The sequence below is a fragment of the Microtus pennsylvanicus genome, chromosome 2 (genome assembly GCF_037038515.1).
Source record: "Microtus pennsylvanicus isolate mMicPen1 chromosome 2, mMicPen1.hap1, whole genome shotgun sequence".
NCBI lineage: Eukaryota > Metazoa > Chordata > Mammalia > Rodentia > Cricetidae > Microtus > Microtus pennsylvanicus.
The window spans coordinates 26,569,099-26,588,541 of NC_134580.1; the positions used below are offsets into that span (position 1 = coordinate 26,569,099).

Genomic DNA, 19,443 nt, shown 5'->3' on the forward strand with positions numbered 1-19,443 from the left:
AAGTACCCCACTTCCCAGCTATTCTGGGTCACAAAACCAATGCTGTCACAATATAAGCACTAACAAAATAACAAGGATGGGCTTGGTGTCCCAGGCCTCTATGTCCAGTTAGCTATTCAGGAAGCAACAGCAGAAGAATCACAAGTTCAAGGCCAGCCTGGTGACTTAGGAGACTGACTCAAGAAATAAAAGGGGCTGGGATGCAGCTCAGTACAGACTTTGCCTAGCAGCACCAAACCAAACAGGACAACAAAAAGAACAAAGAACACTTAAGGGGAATTTTAAAAAATATTTAATTCAACATAATAATTTAAATTCATTTAAACTATATGAAGTAGTCATTTTTTAAACTTACTTTGAAAACTGGAATTTAAAAAAGAACTATTCATTTATACTACCTTTCCCATAATAGACAATGTATTTCAGAGAAATCAAACCTTAACTTATGAAAAAAAACAGTGCCAACTAATAAGAAGAAACAACAATAAAAAGTTTCATTAATTCTAAATATCATTAGGTAAGAATTTCCGATTGATATTAATAATTACTAAAGGATTAGATAAAATGAAATTGTTCGCTTACATAATGCCAAGTAACCACATTCAGGTTATATTCAAATCATACAAATTCTAAGTGTATAAGCAGGGACCAGATTGTCAATTTACCATCACTAACGACAGAAAAACTGGCACAAGACAGCATCTGTTTTCTAGTGTGGGATAACGCAGTATCATTATTTCTTTGAGTCAGAAAAATTAACTTACAAAAAGCACAGGGAATGGACAATAAAACTGTGATACCATGAAGACCTATCAAAACCCAAGGGCAGCTACACAGGAAAAAGTCATGCCATTATTAAAACACCAACAACCAATCCCTTGGCTCCTGACCCCAGCCATTCTAGACTACAAGAGAATTAAGGGAGACAGCAGGTAAGTGTGATACTGCACAGGACACTGGTTCGGATAAACGAGACATAAATGATACTAAAAAAGCGGGGACAGAAGAGTATGCACAGCATGGGGCTGATGGAGCGGTTTAAACAGTAAAGGTACTTGTTGTGTGAGCCTGACAACCTAAGGACCCTGGAACCCAAGTATAAGTGGAAGTATCAGCTTCACCAAATTGTCCTCTAATCTCCACATGGATGCCAAACTCATATACATATCACATACTAACAATAAATTAATACTTTAAAAAAAAGAGTATGCACAACATGAACTAATCTTTGAGAAAAGATCTAAAGATAACAAAGATATCTGAAAGAAAAGATTTTTACAAGTGTTGTCCTCTGGTAGAAATGTGATGTTTTATTTTTGCTGATTTGTATTTTTAAATTTTTTAAAAAGCATATGTATTTTTTCTATAACATCATTAAAAATAACAATACAGTGTTATCAATTTTTAAAAAGCAACTTGTTAAATAATACATGAACTTTTATTGAGGACTAAGACCATGCATTGCATAGTGTACATAAGTGCACTATGTGTACCTACGGGACAGGCAGAGACAGGAAGAGGCTTAGGAGGAAAGATCAATGGGAGGAGGAGCTTGTGGGGAGCTCAAGTTTTCCCTTTTTTGTCAACACTTTAATTTTTACAGTATAAATGTACTAAATTGTATATGATTAAAAAATTAAAAACTGGTGAAAATTACCCCTAAGAGTCATAACATATATTCCCAGAATCCATGTGCTGATAATCTCCAGGAAAATAAAAGCCATTCTGTTGGTTTCAATCAATCATGAAGCTTGGTTAACCAGGAAGCTAAATGACTTCACATTCCTCAGATATATACAGAGAAGTTAAAAAGTTAGAAGAAGAAAAACTTTATTAATGCATGGGCTGGGAGCCTGGAAAATCTGTAATCTCTGGACCTAGGTGTTAGAGGCAGAAGGATCAGAAACTCAATGTCATGCTTGCCCACATACTGAGTTTTGAGTCCAGATTGGGCTACATCAGATTTCATCTCCAACAAACAAAATAAATATACTGATGGGCTGGGAATATAGCTCAGTGGTAGAGAACTTGCTAGTGTACACAATTCCCTGGGTATGATTTCCCAATACTGTCAAAATTTAAAAATAAGCCGGGCGTGACGGCACATGCTTTTAATCCCAGCCAGCACTCAGGAGGCAGAGGCAGGCAGATCTCTGTGAGTTTGAGCCCAGCATGGTCTACAGAGCGAGTTCCAGGACAACCTGGGCTACACAGAGAAACCTTGTCTTGAAAAACAAAACCAAATAATAATGATAAAATATCTGAAGTACCTGTCTTTAATGACCAGTATAACCTTGGAAAGGGAAAAGGTGTAAGGTTCTCTATGACCTCTCCTTCCTAAGAGTTACAAGATACTTGGCTCTAACTAGTTCAGACGTGGAGCAGATTCAAGTCAGCTCACGTGAAATGCTGTAGACTCTGCCACTCAAATTTCAGAGATTCATTTAATTTCCATTTTAAAATTTAGCAGACTATTTGAACACTATCCTAAAGAGTCTGAAACATTTACACCCACCAGGACTTCCTTCAATGGTGTCCCTTTTAAAGATTTACAATAGTTGATTATTGTCCAAATGCAACACGAAGGAGATATAGATTTGTGTATCTCATTATGGTGTAAAGCCCTAAAATGGTATTGCTCATTGAGAATTCCAATGCACATCTATCTTATAGCCTTTCCCTTATATCTGAAGAAAGGTTTGAGAAGTAGGTAAACAAAAAAAACTAACCTTGAGGTCTTCCGGGTTTCGAGGTAAAGACTCCGGCTGTTTCTGGATTTTTGTAATGTTGAGACTGATGCCGGAGTGGAGTTTCTCCACTGTCCGTTTGCACTTTGACCAAAGGTTCCTGTGTCATCTGAGCCAAGGAAACTGTCTGAGGAGGGGTTATCTAAAATAAAATAAAATCTGAATAAGTTGAACAAATAACTAGATCTAGGTCTTTCATGATTGCAACCATGTTCCATCATTGCATTCCACATTAACGCAGCAGATCACCATGTCTCTCATGGACAAAGATCCCAGTCTCAACTGCCAATAATCTGCAGTAAGGGAACTTCTACAAACTATAATTGATTCAGCCATACTAACCTGAAAATTGATGAGGAGCTGAATCCTGCCACAGCCATGTGCCTTATCTGCATCAATGTGACTCCGTGGTGTCCACCAAAAGTCAACATTTTACCCCAACTATATCTTGCAAGCACTCCCAGGCCTGGGCCTGAAAGAAGGTAGGCCAGACCAGTAAGAAAGCAAGTGGAGGGCCGAGGAGATCGTAATTCAAATGAACAACAGTTATCGCTTACTAAGCAGCCGGTGTCACTTCTTCTGTATGGTTATCATGTCCCAGACTCAGGGGATCTCACAGAGTACAGATCTAAATGCTGCTTATACTGGTTGGCTTATGGCAGGAATGACTACTATTTATACCTCTGGTTCCAGTACAATCTTTAGTGGCTTTTCTAAAGCCACAGTTATCATATATATCATCAATACTCCAATCCTTGCTACTGCAATCAGACTAAAAATTTATTATTTTAACTTTATGAATTTTGGATTATAAACTAGAATGATAAAAACCTCTTGAAGTTTTAGTTAGAAGCAGAATAACATCTATGCCTTCCTCTCTCTGTCAGGAGAACCAGATAAATTAAAACAGTTCTGACAAAATAACTCCAGACATTATGCTACGGAATTCTAAGGAGCATCAGTAGAAAACTAACAATAATTCTCTTTCATCAGAATTCTTGTCTTATACTAATGACATTCTGAAAGGACATTAACAGAGAACTCTGTACAATAGTACGCACTTACATTATTTAAAGTATTTAGGGCGAGTATGGTGATACACACCTGTAATCCCAGGATGTGAGAAGCTGAGGCAGGACAATCACGAATTTAAGGCCAGCTTTAGCTACAGTGAGACTGCCTCAACACATGTGCACAAGCACACACACGTTTGTCTGCTTTTAATACTCTAGCCCAATAAAGCAGCCTTAAAAAAGAGGCTACTTAAGGAAACTATGAAAACAGGATTTGGGGCAAACAGGGCAAGGAGGAGAAAAAGCAATTCATGGTGCTATTAGTATCAAATGATTCACCAGTCAATGCAGTCACTTAGGCTTACAATTAAAGTAAGTAAATTGATTTTCAAAATGAATCAGAACTTTCCTCCTCCGTAATAAACAAGTGGACTTAACATATGACTACTGTTACTCTAAGGACAGATTTGAGTTGTAGCAAGAAACCCAGAAACAATGCTTGCTAAACGCAAAACAGTAACAGTAAGAATAATCATCTTTCACACTTCTTGCTAAATGATCTAACCAAAGATGTCTTGAGGAAGAAATCTGTTAAAAAATATAAATCTTCTTGATAGACATGAAATTTGAGATCTAGGATAAGTCAGAATAGCCTTCCCTAGAGTACTCACTGGAAGGGGAAAGCATGGGCTCAGGCAGGGGTCTAGCCCCAGCTAATGGCATCACTAAAGAATCCTCTAATCACTGGTGAGGACAAGGGACTGAAAACAGACTGCAAATCTTTTTTTTTTTAAAGAAACATTTAACCTGCATTTATTTTGTCATCACTAAGAAATTAGAGCTATAAAGCCAGAGACAAGAAAATTTATCATGTGCTCATATATACATACAAAACCAGAGTACAATGAAAATGTAATTGTGGTTATGTTCTAATAAAACGATTGAGTGTTTTTCTCTGCAAGTTTTCTGCAGAAATGGGCACTATGTTTATGAACATAACAAGTTGAATTAAAAACACAAGAGTGGCCGGGCAGTGGTGAACACGCCTTTAATCCCAGCACTCGGGAGGCAGAGGCAGGCGGATCTCTGTGAGTTCGAGGCCAGCCTGGTCTACAAGAGCTAGTGCCGGGACAGGCTCCAAAGCTAAGAAAAACTAAAAAAATAAAAAATAAAAACACAAGAGTGTCCCACTGCTCAGAGGTTCATTGCTGACCTCTCCTCAAGCTCTTACTTATGAAATCTATAATAAACGTCTCTCTATAACTCAAAAAATGAAAAAAGAAAAACAAAAAAAGAAAAGACAAAGAAAGAACCTGTCAGATAATCGTTCATTGTGAAAGTAACCCTTTATTTTTCCTGCTAACATTGGGGTGTATTAGTTACTGTAGTAATGGGATACAAAAAAAAAAAACAAAACTACTACTACATGTTACCTTAGTTACCTAATGAACATTTTCTGAAGATACTGATAAATTTAAAACAATAGGAAATTCTTTTTGTCTCAACCTATTTTTTGGTTGTTGTTGATGCTCTTTTGGATTAAAAATACTTTAAAATTTTTCCAGTGTGCTCTTCATAAGACTGGCTATTAAAAAAGTCAAAGTGTGCATTTATGTTTTCTAAACAACTCAGGAAAGTCACTCCTGTTAATAGTCTGAGTAGACTTTCTGAAAGGCTTTATCCAGAGACAGGTCCGACAGAACAATAAATAGTCAGCTTCAGATTCTACAACGTGGGCTTTCCCATTTGTATTTTCACCTTGGTAGAAGACAGAGCATGGCAGAACAGACCAACACAGCAGCACTAGATGAGAAGGCTACAGCAGGTACCTGGACCCACACTTCATCCCATCAGCAAGGTGGATTCAAAGGCAGATAGAACAGAAAAAGGTGTGCAGGGTTTGTAATGAATCAGAATGGGCATGGCAAAGAAAAAAGGTTTTAAAGTACCTGGTAAAAAAAGAGCTTTGTTTCTGTTTGCTACCTAGGGCCTTGGCTATGTGTGTTAGATGTAAAATTCCGATTGTAAGGTCTGTGGCATGCCAGAAGATTGTGAACTAAGTGAAACCTGATAGCCGAACAGATCGTTTCAGGCTGTAGATAGCACATGGAGAATGAGCATAACAGAAAGCTCAGTACGACTTAATTATTCAGTTATTTTTCTCTCATGTACAAATACAAAAGAGTATTTTAAAAATACTCTTATTTTCTTAAAAAGGTCATAAATTCAAATGAGAAATAAATGTTATTGAAAGATTTTTGGTATAGGGATCAACTTGTAGAATGATGATAAACACAGGAAAAATGTAATAATTCTCAACAATTTGTGCCTGCTAAGTGGAAAGCCAGGAATCTGGTCAAATATTGCCACAGTCAAGAAAAAGAGGATCTGGGGTAATCTCTGGTATATCTTTGTCAGTATTAAGGTACATCTAAAATTTAAGAAATAAACTATATATAGCACAAATAATAAAAATCCAGAGGCAGATATTAAGGTTCTACCTGAAGTTCAGAAAAGCAAAGCAGCCAAACCACTAGAGAGAGCTCTTACCTCTATGAAATTTTCAGACTGAAAAAACAAGTTCCTGTCTCATCCTGCCTTATGTCTCTCTAGTGCTGGAATTAAAGGTGTGCATCACCACCACTGCCTGGCCTGTATGGCTGACTAGTGTGGCTGCTTTGCACTGACCTTCAGGCAAGCTTTATTTATAAAAACACAAATAATATATCACTATATGAATGCTTTTAAGTGATGTTATTAATAATAATTAACAATAGCAGAGGTGTAGTGGACTTAAGATGCAGGAAAAATAATGACACAAATGATGAAGGCACTGGGCATTCATCCCAAATCATAAAGCCTTGAGGGACAATTGTACTTCAGAATTATAGACTTGGAATTTTGGCAAAATAACCTGTTATTCTACATAACACTTGTCAGTGCAAGTTGGAGCAGCCCTCTATAAACAAATATTGGTACAGGCAGCAAAAATGGGTATGTACTTTTTAATAGGAATCAGTGAAGTCAAAACAGAGAATTCATACTAATTCATGTAGGTTTTAATGTCAAATCTAAAAAAAATGTTTTTTAGAGTTTTTGGAGTTTGAAACTACACATAGGCGATTATGATTGTGCATAGCAATGCTCAGATTAAAAATTAATAAAAACAATAAGTATGGGCAAGAATATGTGAACATATAGAGAACAAAAAAATACAAACTTTGTGTTATAAAGATTTTTATGTGTCAAATCATATAATGTGTACCACGAATATATGCAGAGATAAATCAAAAGAGGCCAAAGAGAGTAGAGTTAAATAAAATTTGGTTTTAGTCAAGGGATTTAAGTCTAATTTTCTATACAACTATTTATTATTTTCAACCCAATGGAAAGCTTCTATCTAAAGGAAAACTGGCATATGAAATTACAAGCAAACACAGCATGATTCAAATGGAAATATTAATGATCTGATTTTAGTAACTACTCAAATGTTTTTTTCTGTAGGATCAATAATGAACTATTTATCACACCACATTTTTCTTCACAAAAAAAGCCCTTTTTAATAATGGCAAAGGAGTTATTTTCAGAGTCTTTTTACAATTGAAATTATTCACACATACTATGTAAAGGCCACTGCCCATCCCAAAAAGAAAGCTAATGCCCAACGTATAGTACCACCCACCTAAATAACACACACTTAAATATAATATAAGTCTAAAAGAACATCATACTAACGTCTTTTTAGGGGAGGAGATCTCATCTTGCTGACAAAGAATCCTGAGGAAGCCAAATAATAATAATTATTATTATGTGCAAATTTATAAGCTTATCTTTACAAAAAAAAAACCCTCTCATGTAGGCAGGCTCTACGGTATTCCTACTATTCCCATACTTGTGGTCTAATGGGATTTGAAGTGACAGAGCGAAAAGACCTGGGAAGACCACTGTAATGTTGCAGAGTCACAGTGCCCAGAAACGGACGGGCAGTCTTAGTTATCAGGTCAGAGGCAGACAAGGCCGCCGGCCAGGGATAGGAGTCACTTAGCGGATGCTAGCTTCTACTCTGAATCCCAGGTTGAGCAGAAAGAAAGTCCTTGAATACACAAGCACATGGCTGTGGCAGGCGCTAGGCAGACATGTAGCTAACATGTCCTGCCCTGACGGAGGAACAAACCTGGACAGAAATCAATTTTCAGGTTTAATTGTTTCAAGAATAGAAATAAGTTAGCCATGTGGCTTAAATCAATATGAAACAAATACCCTTTGTATCACATATACATAGTAAAAAATAAAATAAAACAAAACAAAAAACAAAGCCATTTTACTTTCTATAATGAAAGAGACAAAGAGGAGAAAATTCAAAAAACTTTCCCACTCAAAAATTAGTATTTGGTTGACATTAAATTCAAACTATTATAGCAACCAAAACCATACACATAAATAACTATAACTAAAATGATGCTGTAATGGAAAAATGCCATGTTGCTTTGGAAAATGCTTTCACTTCTTATTTTTGACAGTGTTGGGAAGGAAACTCAGGGCTCTGAGCACAATAGGTAAGTGCTCTACCACCAAGTCACATCCCAATTATACCTGATCATGCCTTCACCTTTAGAGATGGTAAACACAGATATTTCTATGAAGAAACGTGAAGGGTGTGCAGTGAGCTGAATACAAGCAATGGGCCATACCTGAATAGTAATCTGGATTATAAGCTGCACTTCTTGTAGAACATGAGGAAGGTCGGTCCAAAGTCCCCTGCCTAGAAGGCAGGATCTAAAACACAAGATTGCTTTCTCAAATCATAATTTTGACAATAAAAGAGAATAAAAGTCTATACTAAGGAAAACATCATTAAACAGAACTATGATATACTTTGCAACTCAATATACTATGTATATATTTATTATATTATAAATAAGCTGTATACTAACAAGAAGAAGACAATTTGGTGAAATTACTCAGATTTCAGGAGAAGATGGGACGTAACTACCTGCTCTACAGCTTAAAGGATGTTCACTGGATGGTATATCTGCATTTACTGTATTCTATCAGAAACTAAGTTATAACGAGTCACAGAAGCTGAGAGTATCAACTTGGTTTTGATTCTTTTGGACACTTTACAGACCACCTCTTCAAGTACAAGATGTAAGAATATATGCAACACTCACATGACTATGGGGGACCAGTGCCTAATCTACTACACATAAGCAGATTCACACAGCAACAAATCATCTCATTCAAATTTCCACAGGCTTTCCTACTGAGCAAGACTATTTTCTTTGTTTTAATTTAAAAAATTACAGTTATTTATTACACATCCCATGGCATAAGTGACAAGGTCAGAGGATAACTTGAAGGAATCAAACTAGGGTAATCGGGCTTGGCAGAAAGTTTCTCTATCTGCTGAGCCATCCCTGGCCTAAAACTACTGTTTCAACAGTGTTCCTGTTATTTTAGTATGCATATAAGTCAGCTAGGGATGCTTTTACAATACAGCTTCTGTTCCAGTGGGAGATGTTCAGATTCTGTATTTTCACCAGGTCCCTGGCAATGCACATGCTGTGTTCTGGGCCAGACCTTGAAACACTGTGAATTATATCACAGCCAAAGCTCCTCAGAATGGCTGTGTATCACCCCTTAGCTAATGCTTAGTAATTTTAAGACTTAGTTTAAAAGAAGAAAGATCTATGTGTCAATAGTTTAATATCCTGAGGAACAATGAAGAGCTTTCTAAAAATACTGTTCTTAATTCATATGTCATCTGTTTTGTCTTAACTTTTTTTTTAATCTTAAACCAAGCAGAAATCCAAACACTAAAATTATTCTAAAAAGCTCACATGCTTGGATTTTTTTAGTGTGGTATTCACACTGTATCAGATGACTACTTATAATGAACAAAACTATTAGTTTAGTAAAGGAAAAAATGATTCCTAACCTGCTGGTCAGAAAGTGAAAGCTGGTCCTTGGGAAAATGTGACTGTGGCAGGAGATGGGTTTTGAAGGTGGAGTTGTGGTTCACTAAAGTTACTTCTCCAGCATCCATCTTCACCCCGTCGGCAGTGTCGTCTAGGGAAAGAGTTCAGATTAGATCAAGTAAAACAATCCTTCAAACATACTTTCCTATGAGTCAATCTTTTCACCTAATAAAAATGATTCTCAAAGAATTATATAGTCAAATAAAACCCTCTTTAACATGTGAAGACACTGGCCAGTTTAGAATTGACTGATACCATCTAACAAGTAGCTCAAAACCTACACAAGACTAAAAACAGTCTGATTAATAGTTCTTAAAATAATGAAATTTCTCCCAAAGAAAACTTCTAATGTTTTAAGTATAATAGATTTAATATTGGGCTGGAGAGATGGTTCAGAAGTTAGGAGCACTGACTGCTCTTCCTGAGGTCCTGAGTTCAATTCCCAGCAACCACATGGTGGCTCTCAACCACCTGTAATAAGATCTGGTGCCCTCTCTGGCATGGAGGTATACAGGCAGTAGGAACATTGTATACACAATAAATAACTCTTAAAAAACAAATAAATAAATTTAAAATTTAAAAAAATAGGATACTGGGCAAAGAGCCATGCTCTACAAGTTGTAGGTACTTGCAAAGCAAAGACAGACCAGCAGACCCTGAGTTTGGGATCAGCATGGATGGCATAGCAAGCCCTACCACTTAGAAAGGGAAGAAGTGAGTGTACATCACCATTCAAAACCTCCGTTCACAGCGGTTCATTTGTTGTCTTAACTCAAAAAGGTGCTTTAAAATTGAAGCCAGGAGCTGGGAAGATGGCTCAGTAGGCAGGCAGAAATGTTTGCTGTACAAGTGTGAGAACCTCACACTGAATCTCCAGCACTCATGTAAAAAACCAAGCAAGGCGGTGTTTACCTGTGACCCCAGCAATGTGTGGTAGAAACAGGCAGGTTCTAAAAGCTTACTGACCAGCAGCTAACCTAACAAAAACAGTAAGCTTCCAGTTCAGCGAAAGTCCCTGTCTTAAAGGAATAAGGCAGACAGGATACTCAAAATCCTCTTTGGGCCTGTACATGCATTCCCATGGACAAGCATACCTACACAAACATGTGCATGTGCCCTCCCACAACATACCAGCCATTAAAAACTTCTTAATCCACTTGATTTTTTCTGTAAAAAAGTAGAATTTATTTGTATGACTCTTAGTAAGTATCATCTCAACGGCTACAGTACTATGGCAGAATCTTACTTTAGAGACATTTTTACCATAAAAGGGCTGACACAGGAACAAATGAGAGCTATGAGAACTCTGACTTACACTGATAACAGCAATGAGAAAATAGAAACAAATAAGGAGGGAGTAAACTATGAGAAAGAAGAGTGCAGGGTGAGGGTGGTGGTGGTGGTGAAGGTGGAAACGAAAATATAGGAAGTAGGGCTGGAGAGATGGCTCAGCAGTTAAGAGCATTGCCAGCTCTTCCAAAGGTCCTGAGTTCAATTCCCAGCAACCACATGGTGGCTCACAACCATCTGTAATGAGATCTGGTGCTCTCTTCTGGCCTGGGGGCATACATGCAGACAGAATATTGTACACATAATAAATAAATAAGTATTTTAAAAAATGTAGGAAGTAAAGAAAGGTTTAAGGTGAATTTAAAAGAAACATGGATGTAGCCATTCCAACTTATTCCTAATCTGACTGCTATTCCTGTCTGAACACTGAGCTCCTTTACAGAGAGAATGCAATGAACAAAATAGGAGACATGTTCTGAGTACAAAGTTTCAATATCACTAGCAACAGGAAACACAATATTTACCTTCCTCAAATTATTTATCCTACAGGAGGCAGTGTAACACAGTACTAAAGAACAGGGATTGAACTCTGCTAGATGGAGTTTCTTAACCTGTATCTCACTTTCCTTGTTGATAAAATACATTATTGATACAATCCTGTATATTTTGTATACACTATTAGATATCTTTCTAAGATGACTGAAACAATAGAAATGAATTAACGTATATTAAATACTTAAAGTAGATACATAGTAAGCATAACAAATACTGCTAGTGTGCATTTATTTTTTCAAAACAATGAATACGAAAATGATCTTAAATGACTCTGTAAGCAATGTATTAACCAAAGGAAAATAATGCTGAGTGTGTCTATCTATCTATGTATCTACCTATCTATCAATCAGCATTTAGTTAGGACTAAGATCTTGTAATATTATTACTATGCACAAAGACACAAACATAGCAAATACTGGGAAACTCGCTCTTTCTCCCCAGCCTAACTAGTCAGTAACTAAGAGAACGAAAGGACTGCTTTAGTTAGTCTTACCCATTTCAGGTCTTTTCACATCACTGACTTTAGCAAAGATACAAAAACCTATAAAAGACAAAAATATAAATAAACCATAAAGCATCTAGTTTAAATATTATGTAACAGGAGCTTACACAGAAGTGGCATTGATGTCATTACTGGAGAAAAATAGCAAAGGCTATTGATTTGTTGAGAGAAAAGTGAAAAATAAATTCCAAACATTGCCGCAAACTACACGGCATTAAACAGCAATTATAGGTAACCCAGAGAGTCACAGATCTTCAAAGCAGAAATGGAGTGAGCCAGCCCCCCCCAGGAGACTGAATCTCATGTATAAAAATCATACAGCTAGCAACTGCAATGAAATTACAACTAGCAATTCTTCCTAATCCACTGCTTTTTCTATTACTTCATACTAAGACATTTTTCTAAGCAAGTGAGTCTTTGTGATCCTAAAATTTCTCTTAAGATTTTTATAAATCTTATTAGCAGACAAACAAAATGACAAAAATTTACTGAGTACAATCAAGGAATACTTTCAGCTGTACAAAGCACTTTCTCTACCTCTCCCTCCAACATTATCCACCAAACTGCTAAAAAAAAAAAAAAAAGCCCAAGAACCAGAGTTGGAACGGGTTCAGTGGTAAAAGTTGGAACAGGTTCAGTGGTAAATCCTTACATAGCATGGACAAGGCCTTTTATTCAATCCTTAGTGCCAAACTAACCAACCAAACCAAATCAAACATGCTTAAACCAAAGCTCTTTTATCTGCATAGAAGCTCCCCTCAAGAAGGAGATATGTTGCAAAGCATCTAGTATATGTCTTGTTGGGAACAGGCAAAAAGCACCTTGTCTTAAGTGTTGCCAATTTGACTTCAGATACCATTTTACCTGTAAGGTGAAATACAATTCGGGTTCCCAAGCCCTAGGGGAGCTGGGAACCTTCCAATAGTTGACCTACCCCCTCCCTAAACCATAGACAGTGTCATTATGCATCTTTAGTTCTCTAGAAACATGTGACTGTTCCCAAGAACAGATAAAACAAATGAATCTGATTGGTTGGACTGAAAGGCTTACATTGTATATCGGTTGATAATGATGGAACATTCAAAGAAGCCCCTAATCTTTGAATTCTGATTGGTGAAAAACTGTAACTTGGCAACAAATGTTTATGATTTTTATTCTTAAATACTTGCTTCAACTGGCATTCAGGGCTGTAGTTCAGTTCCTGGGTCTGTTCTGTGCCCAGATCTATCAGTCTCCTCCCCTTTCCCACTTCTTTTGTGCTCCCCTGCCTTCTCGTAATTTCTTGTGTCTGCTTGAGTTGATTCAGAGCCTTGGATCACAACAGTCTAAAACTACAAGTGGGACTGAATTACACACACACACACACACACACACACACACACACACACACACACGCTTCCTTACATAATTATCTAAGAAAGTTTAATTTAAATTAGAACAACAGTAATAAAAACAGAACAATCTGGGAAGCAGAGGCAGGTAGATCTATTTCAGTGAGTTTGAGGCCATCCTGGTCTAAATGGTGAGTTCTAGGCCAGCTAGAGTTACATAGTAAAACACACACTGTGTTTTATGTGTTCCTATGAATATCGTTTGTCTCGAAATATAGAATTTTCCATTTATTTTCTAAATACAGTTGACTATAACTGAAACTGCAGAAAGAGAAGTTACAGATAATGAATTTTCCCAGAAAAGGGTTGGGGTAGTTAAGAGTCTAACAGCTTGGAGCTACTTAATTAACATAACCACACATGCACACCCACTTTTAGGACCGTGGTTAAAAAGATTGAGCATTAGCTGGGCGGTAGTGGCATGTGCCTTTAATCCCAGCACTCGGGAGGCAGGGGCAGGCAGATCTCTGTGAGTTCAAAGCCAGCCTGGTCTACAGAGCTAGTTCCAGGATAGGCCCCAAAGCTATAGAGAAACCCTGTCTCGAAAAAAATGCAAAAAAAAAAAAAAAAAACAAAAAAAAAACCACCACAAAAACAAAAAAAACTGAGCACTAGATTAGCAAGTCCACAGTCATCCTGAATCCTCACAGTAGTCAAGAGACTGTGTGATGTCAACAGGCTTTCTTGATGGTCACAACAAAGAACATACAAGGAAGGCTGCTTCAGTGAGCAGAGCACCTAGGCCTGCCAGGATTCCCCAGACGGCTTAAACCTTAGATTTAGTTTTCAACTATCTCTAAATGCTTAATGCAGCATAAAGCTTCTAATCATAATTTCTCCAAGCTATTCTCCCCTTTCTTTTTTTAAGAGGGTAGAATTCTTTCTTTTTTTAAAGATTATTTTATTTTATTTGTATGAGTATTTTGCCTGAATGTGTGTCTGTGTACCATGTGTGTGCCTAGTGCCTGTGGAGATCAGAAGAGGGTGTCAGAGCCCTGGAACTGGAGTTACTGATGGTTGTGAACCTGTTTGGAACCTGGTTCCCCTGGAAGCCAGAGCTCTTAACCACTGAGATATTCCTCTTGCCCTAGGGTAGAATTTTTTAGGATCCAGATTAAGGTGGGAAAGAAGAAGAGGAGGGGAAAAGGGGAGAGGGAGGGATGATGAAGAGGAAGATGATGATAACTAACTTAATTCCAGAACTTGGAAGGTAGAAAGATTCCAAGTTTGAGGCCACTCTGGATTATAATACAGCAAAATGCTCTCTCAAAAGGAAAGAAGAAAGAATCTGGGATCCAGTAGAACAAGCCTAGTTAATTTCTTTTTCATAATGGGAAGGGAAGGAGAAAACAAGCTAGAAAGTCACTAATTCAGACAAGTTAAATGACTTGCATGAAATCACATAGATGGGGCAAAAGGAAGACCCAATGAATCCCTCAGCAAGTGCACGTCTCAAGCATAGCACAGCTTCACATCTCTCAAACATCTTCATTCAGATTGGCCTAGAAAATTGAAACAGAACCTCCAGCTAGCTTTGGGTAATCCACCCTGACTTACACGTTCAGATGACTAAAGCAAGCCCCACATCCACACCTTAGCACAGACATATCTTGTTTCTGTGTGTCCTTTTAGTACCTTCATTAGTAATGTGTTGCAAGAAGAGACTTAAAAAACAGATAACAAGCCTTAGATGTCTTCAAATTCTAACAAGGATGACATTTTTTTTCTTCCTTCCTTCCTTTCTTCTTGTTTTTTTTTTTTGAGACAGGGTTTCTCTGTATAGCCTTGGCTGTCCTGTACTTGCTCTGTAGATCCGCCTGCCTCTGCCTCCCGAGAGCTAAGATCAAAGGTGTGTGCAACATAGGCAGAGGCAGGCCAATGTCTATGAGGCCAGCGTGGTCTACAGAGTGAATTCCAGGATAACCAAGACTACACAGAGAAACCCTATCTCAGAAAAACAACAACAAAAGAAAATCATTCTAATAATTCATTGCTAGTGTGCATCCGTCATTTAATTAAGAATATTAAGAAGCAGCTAGTTATCAATGTGAATTAAATTAGTAGCAGGGCACCAGTGACAGGGAAATCTGTGGGAAAAGAAAAGGTCTTGACTGCAACAGAATAGAAATTGACAAATCATTTGTAAGGCTGTACTGTTTGGAAGAGATGACTAAAAAATTTAATGATGAAGTTACCAGCAAACATATAGCACTGTACAACTAGCTGTATCCAGAGCCAGGCTGTGAAAACGGTGTGAGTAACCCTACTCTGGAGTTCTGGGATACAGCCAAGCACATGATACAGTTTACACCCATCATCCTCTGCTCCGGTCCCCACTAGAGTATTTCTATGTGCAATCTCTCCCCAATTAAACTGGTGCCGTAAACACCTTCATATTCTACAGTTGTAAGCAATTTTTACCTTCTTCCATACGGACACTAACTACACTGTGTCGGGTGCTGGGATACAAACACAAATAAGATGGTCTTTGCCACTTGGAAGTTCATAGGAAGTCAGGCGTGGTGGTGCACACCTTTAATCCCAGCACTCAGAAGGCAGAGGCAGGTGTGTTCACAGACACAGCAAAGATGGTGCAACTGGTAGGAGAAATATAAGTCAGTGAAAGAAAAAAAATTACATCACGTTAGCCACAAGTGGCAGAACCTGTTTGTATTCTCATCCACTCCCTCTCTAGACTCAACAACAGCGAGCGACAGGATCGCCACTTCTGCAGTTGGGGTAATGAACTGAAATCAGGTAAAATGAATGAAGCAGTCTAAAAGGGACGGGGAGGGGGAGCAGGAAGGTTAAAGTCAATCATGAAGGTGTCACTGCCACCTAAAAGGCGGTGTAATCCACGTATCAGCCAAAGTCCTGAATACAAATGCTCTTTATGAAGAACACGTAGGCATGTATCTACTTCATCCAGAATTTCCGATTACAACGAAAACCTTAAGTCAAACAGTTGGCAGCCTACAACAGACGACCTAATTTTTACAAGAATCACCACCACTCCAGTACAGTAAGTGTGCCACATGAACTAAGTAATTTTAACAAGTGTGAGTTCAAAGTGATAAAGGAGCGAGTTATTGCCAACAAGATAACAGAAAAACTGTAGAGGTACTGATAAAACAGAAATCACCAAGCTCAAGACCAGGGAAACCTAGCCCACAGCCAGAAAGATCACATTAGGGTATACGAAGAAAAGGTTCAAGCCAATTACCAAGAGGCGATGTGCCAGGTAAGAAAGCTGTGGCAGTTAAGGGGGGTTTCATAACCTGTGCAGAAGGGTCCAGACGTTTCTCTCTGGTGATGGCACTAGCGATATCACATCTCGGGGAAATACCACAGGGTACAAGAGTTGGAGAATTGTTTACGTGGGACACAGAAGGAGTCGAGAAGTATCATTCAGGTCTCCAGGAAGAAGAGAGGTGAAGCAGGTGGGATTGAAAGCTGAACTTCCTTGGTGAAAACAGCTCTCCCTTGGAGAGGACCCTGCTCTGGCGGGAAACTCCAGGAATCCCAAGCGGTCTTTTCTCAGTGGAAAAGTAGAGCTGGGCGCTGAGATGGGCCTGCTGTGACCGCGGAGAGACAGCCTCTTCCGCGGGTCAGGCGATAGAGGCCTCAAAGGGCGGCCTCGGGAAGCCCGGCTACCAGCCCCGGGCCAGACAGCCGCCACCGGACAGCAGGGGGGAGTGGAGGTGGTCCCAGGGGGCGGGGCGGACGAAAAAGCACTGTCCCCACCGCGGTCCTCGCTTCCGCTCAGCCCCGCGGAGGCCGGCGGGCCAGGTCCGACAGAGCCTCCCGGCCCAGTCTCCCTCCATCCTCACCCCTCCCCCAGTTTCCCGCCGCCACTCACCGAACCGGAACCGGCTGCTAGGCAAAGGAGTTTCCGGCCGGGCGCGAAACGCAAAGCCCGGGAACCTCCGTGAACCGGAACCGTCTTTACAGCACCGGAAGACGGCTGGGCAGCTGCCGAGGAGGAAAGGGGGTGGGGCAAGAGGTCAAAGAGCAGAGTTACAGGCTCGTGGGACGCCTGCGCGAGGTGGCGAAGCCTGAGAAGCCAAAGGAGCGTTTGAGTGTAGTCTTAATCTCCGGTGGCCCTCAGACCGGGCTTTTCCTCTTTCTCACACTTGGAATAGTGTTAGTGCGCCCGCCGTCCTTTGCTTTTCTCTGTCCCTCGGCTCCCTTACCCGCTGTCTTCTGGTTCCGTTCATTGATTTTTTTTTTTTTTTTTTTGGCTTACGCTCAGGTTTCCGTGGCCGTCTTTCACTGTGGCCTTACATTGTTGTGCCTTCCTTGTTAAATGAGAATTTGATATCTTAAGTCGATTTCAAACTGTATCTTCTGGAAATTAATGTGCTTCTTGTCATGCTTGAGGGATCACAGGAAGTGGGGCGTGGGGGACAGGGGACGGGGACCAGAGACTGGGAAGAGAAACTTTGAGAACACCTTAGCTTAAGACTGACAACTTGCAGAACCTTCCATAACAGGAGGAATTTAAGACACTGATTTCTAGTGAGGCTCGCCAGAGGTCTTAGACATGTAATTCAGGCCAGACTTTTTAAGCGAGAATAATGGAAAAGAAATAAGTTTGTTCATTCAAATTGTTTACCAGGCTCCCTTAGTTTAGTAAGCCTCTGGCTCAGACCCTATCTAGAAGCCTTGGAGAGGTGCTTCAGAATAAGTATTCTAGACCCAGTTGACTGCCTGTCTGAATTGAGTCTTTTTTTTTTCTTCTGGTTTTTCGAGACAGGATTTCTCTGTAGCTTTGGAGCATGTCCTGGAACTAGCTCTTGTAGACTAGGCTGGTCTCGAACTCACAGAGTTCTGCCCTTCTCTGCCTCCCGAGTGCTGGGATTAAAGGCATGCGCCTCCAAGGCCCGGCTGAATTGAGTTTTAAAGTAGGGAAAACCTCTGGAAGCTCCAGCCTTTTCCATACTCTGAGCAACTGGGAAAGGGAAGGAGGTGAACTTGTCCAGGGACCCCGACTTGGTGTATATATAAAAGTAGATTATTTATATCACCTTATATACTGATATTTTTATGTGGCCAAGTCCTAAAGCTTGGCAGTATTAAATCCACCTAGACCATGTCAATCTTGGACACTTTAGTTATCCAAGAGATCTGTTTATCTGGATTAAACTCTTTATTTCTAGGAAATAGCCATGCATAAAGACGAATTTCAACTGCAATTTTTCATGTGCGTGATTCAGTCTCGCCGAGTAGTCACGACTGCTCAGAGCACAGGTACCATTAATTATGCTGCATTGGCAAGAGATGGGCTTTCTCTGAGCTTCCTGTATAATTACAGGCCTAAGGGGTCAACTATTTCTATTTCTAGTCCTTGTTTGAAAACCATTTGTCACTGTTACATCTTTAGATGTTATACTTGCCCCAGGCAAATGAGGAAGACTTGGGCGTTGAGCGAGAACAAGATTTATGGAACATGGGATGGGCATTAATTTCTATTTAATTTATGGATTATTGTAATGTGTCTAGGCTTATTTGTGGGAGTTCTTATTGTTACTCTTATAGGCACCCCCAAATATGTAAGTCAAGGCCCAAAGAAAAGTGATTTTCTATTCTAATCTTCAGTAATGAGTTCCACTTTGCCTCTGTTATTATCAAAGGAATAGAATCTTTGAAAGGTAAACTAGTTATTGAGAACAACCATCACTTCTTTTAATCTTTTCCACTGTATTTATGGAAAGGAAGTTTTCAATAGTTAAGTCTTTTAGGCAAAATGTAAGTGTAGGGTGCAGCCCCTCTCTGAGTCCCACCCTGAGGGTGACCTACAGCTTTTGCTTCTCAGCTGGAGAAGCTTCAACTTCCAACATGATCATACCAAAGCCACAATCAGAGACAGATCTTTTGAAGATGGATGATCCAAACACCGTGGGACATATACCTATTCTTAAAACTGGTGAGGCATGCGTGTAAGCAATGGGGAATGGGTGTGAAAAT

At 39.2% G+C, this 19,443-nt stretch overlaps 1 protein-coding gene and 1 long non-coding RNA gene across 10 annotated transcripts in view; one reads left to right on the forward strand and one right to left on the reverse strand.

Annotated features, from left to right (window-relative positions):
* The window catches only part of Senp1 (SUMO specific peptidase 1), a 59,961-nt gene extending 42,307 nt beyond the window's left edge, over window positions 1-17,654 (reverse strand). The window contains exons 1-7 of one of the 9 annotated variants that reach the window (XM_075960526.1): window positions 16,700-17,304; window positions 12,077-12,124; window positions 10,870-10,905; window positions 9,699-9,829; window positions 8,452-8,536; window positions 7,496-7,537; window positions 2,730-2,889 (exon numbers count right to left, since the gene is read on the reverse strand). In XM_075960526.1, the coding sequence (XP_075816641.1) occupies window positions 2,730-2,889; window positions 7,496-7,537; window positions 8,452-8,536; window positions 9,699-9,829; window positions 10,870-10,905; window positions 12,077-12,124; window positions 16,700-16,751 (554 nt within the window). In that variant the 5' untranslated portion in view covers window positions 16,752-17,304. The other 8 variants (XM_075960530.1, XM_075960532.1, XM_075960528.1 and 5 more) reach the window with 8 other exon arrangements.
* Window positions 17,507-19,402, forward strand: LOC142843326 (uncharacterized). The gene is made up of 3 exons (XR_012909618.1): window positions 17,507-17,619; window positions 18,636-18,726; window positions 19,292-19,402. It is a non-coding gene; the product is annotated as an uncharacterized LOC142843326 (long non-coding RNA).
* The last annotated feature ends 41 nt before the right edge of the window (window positions 19,403-19,443 follow it).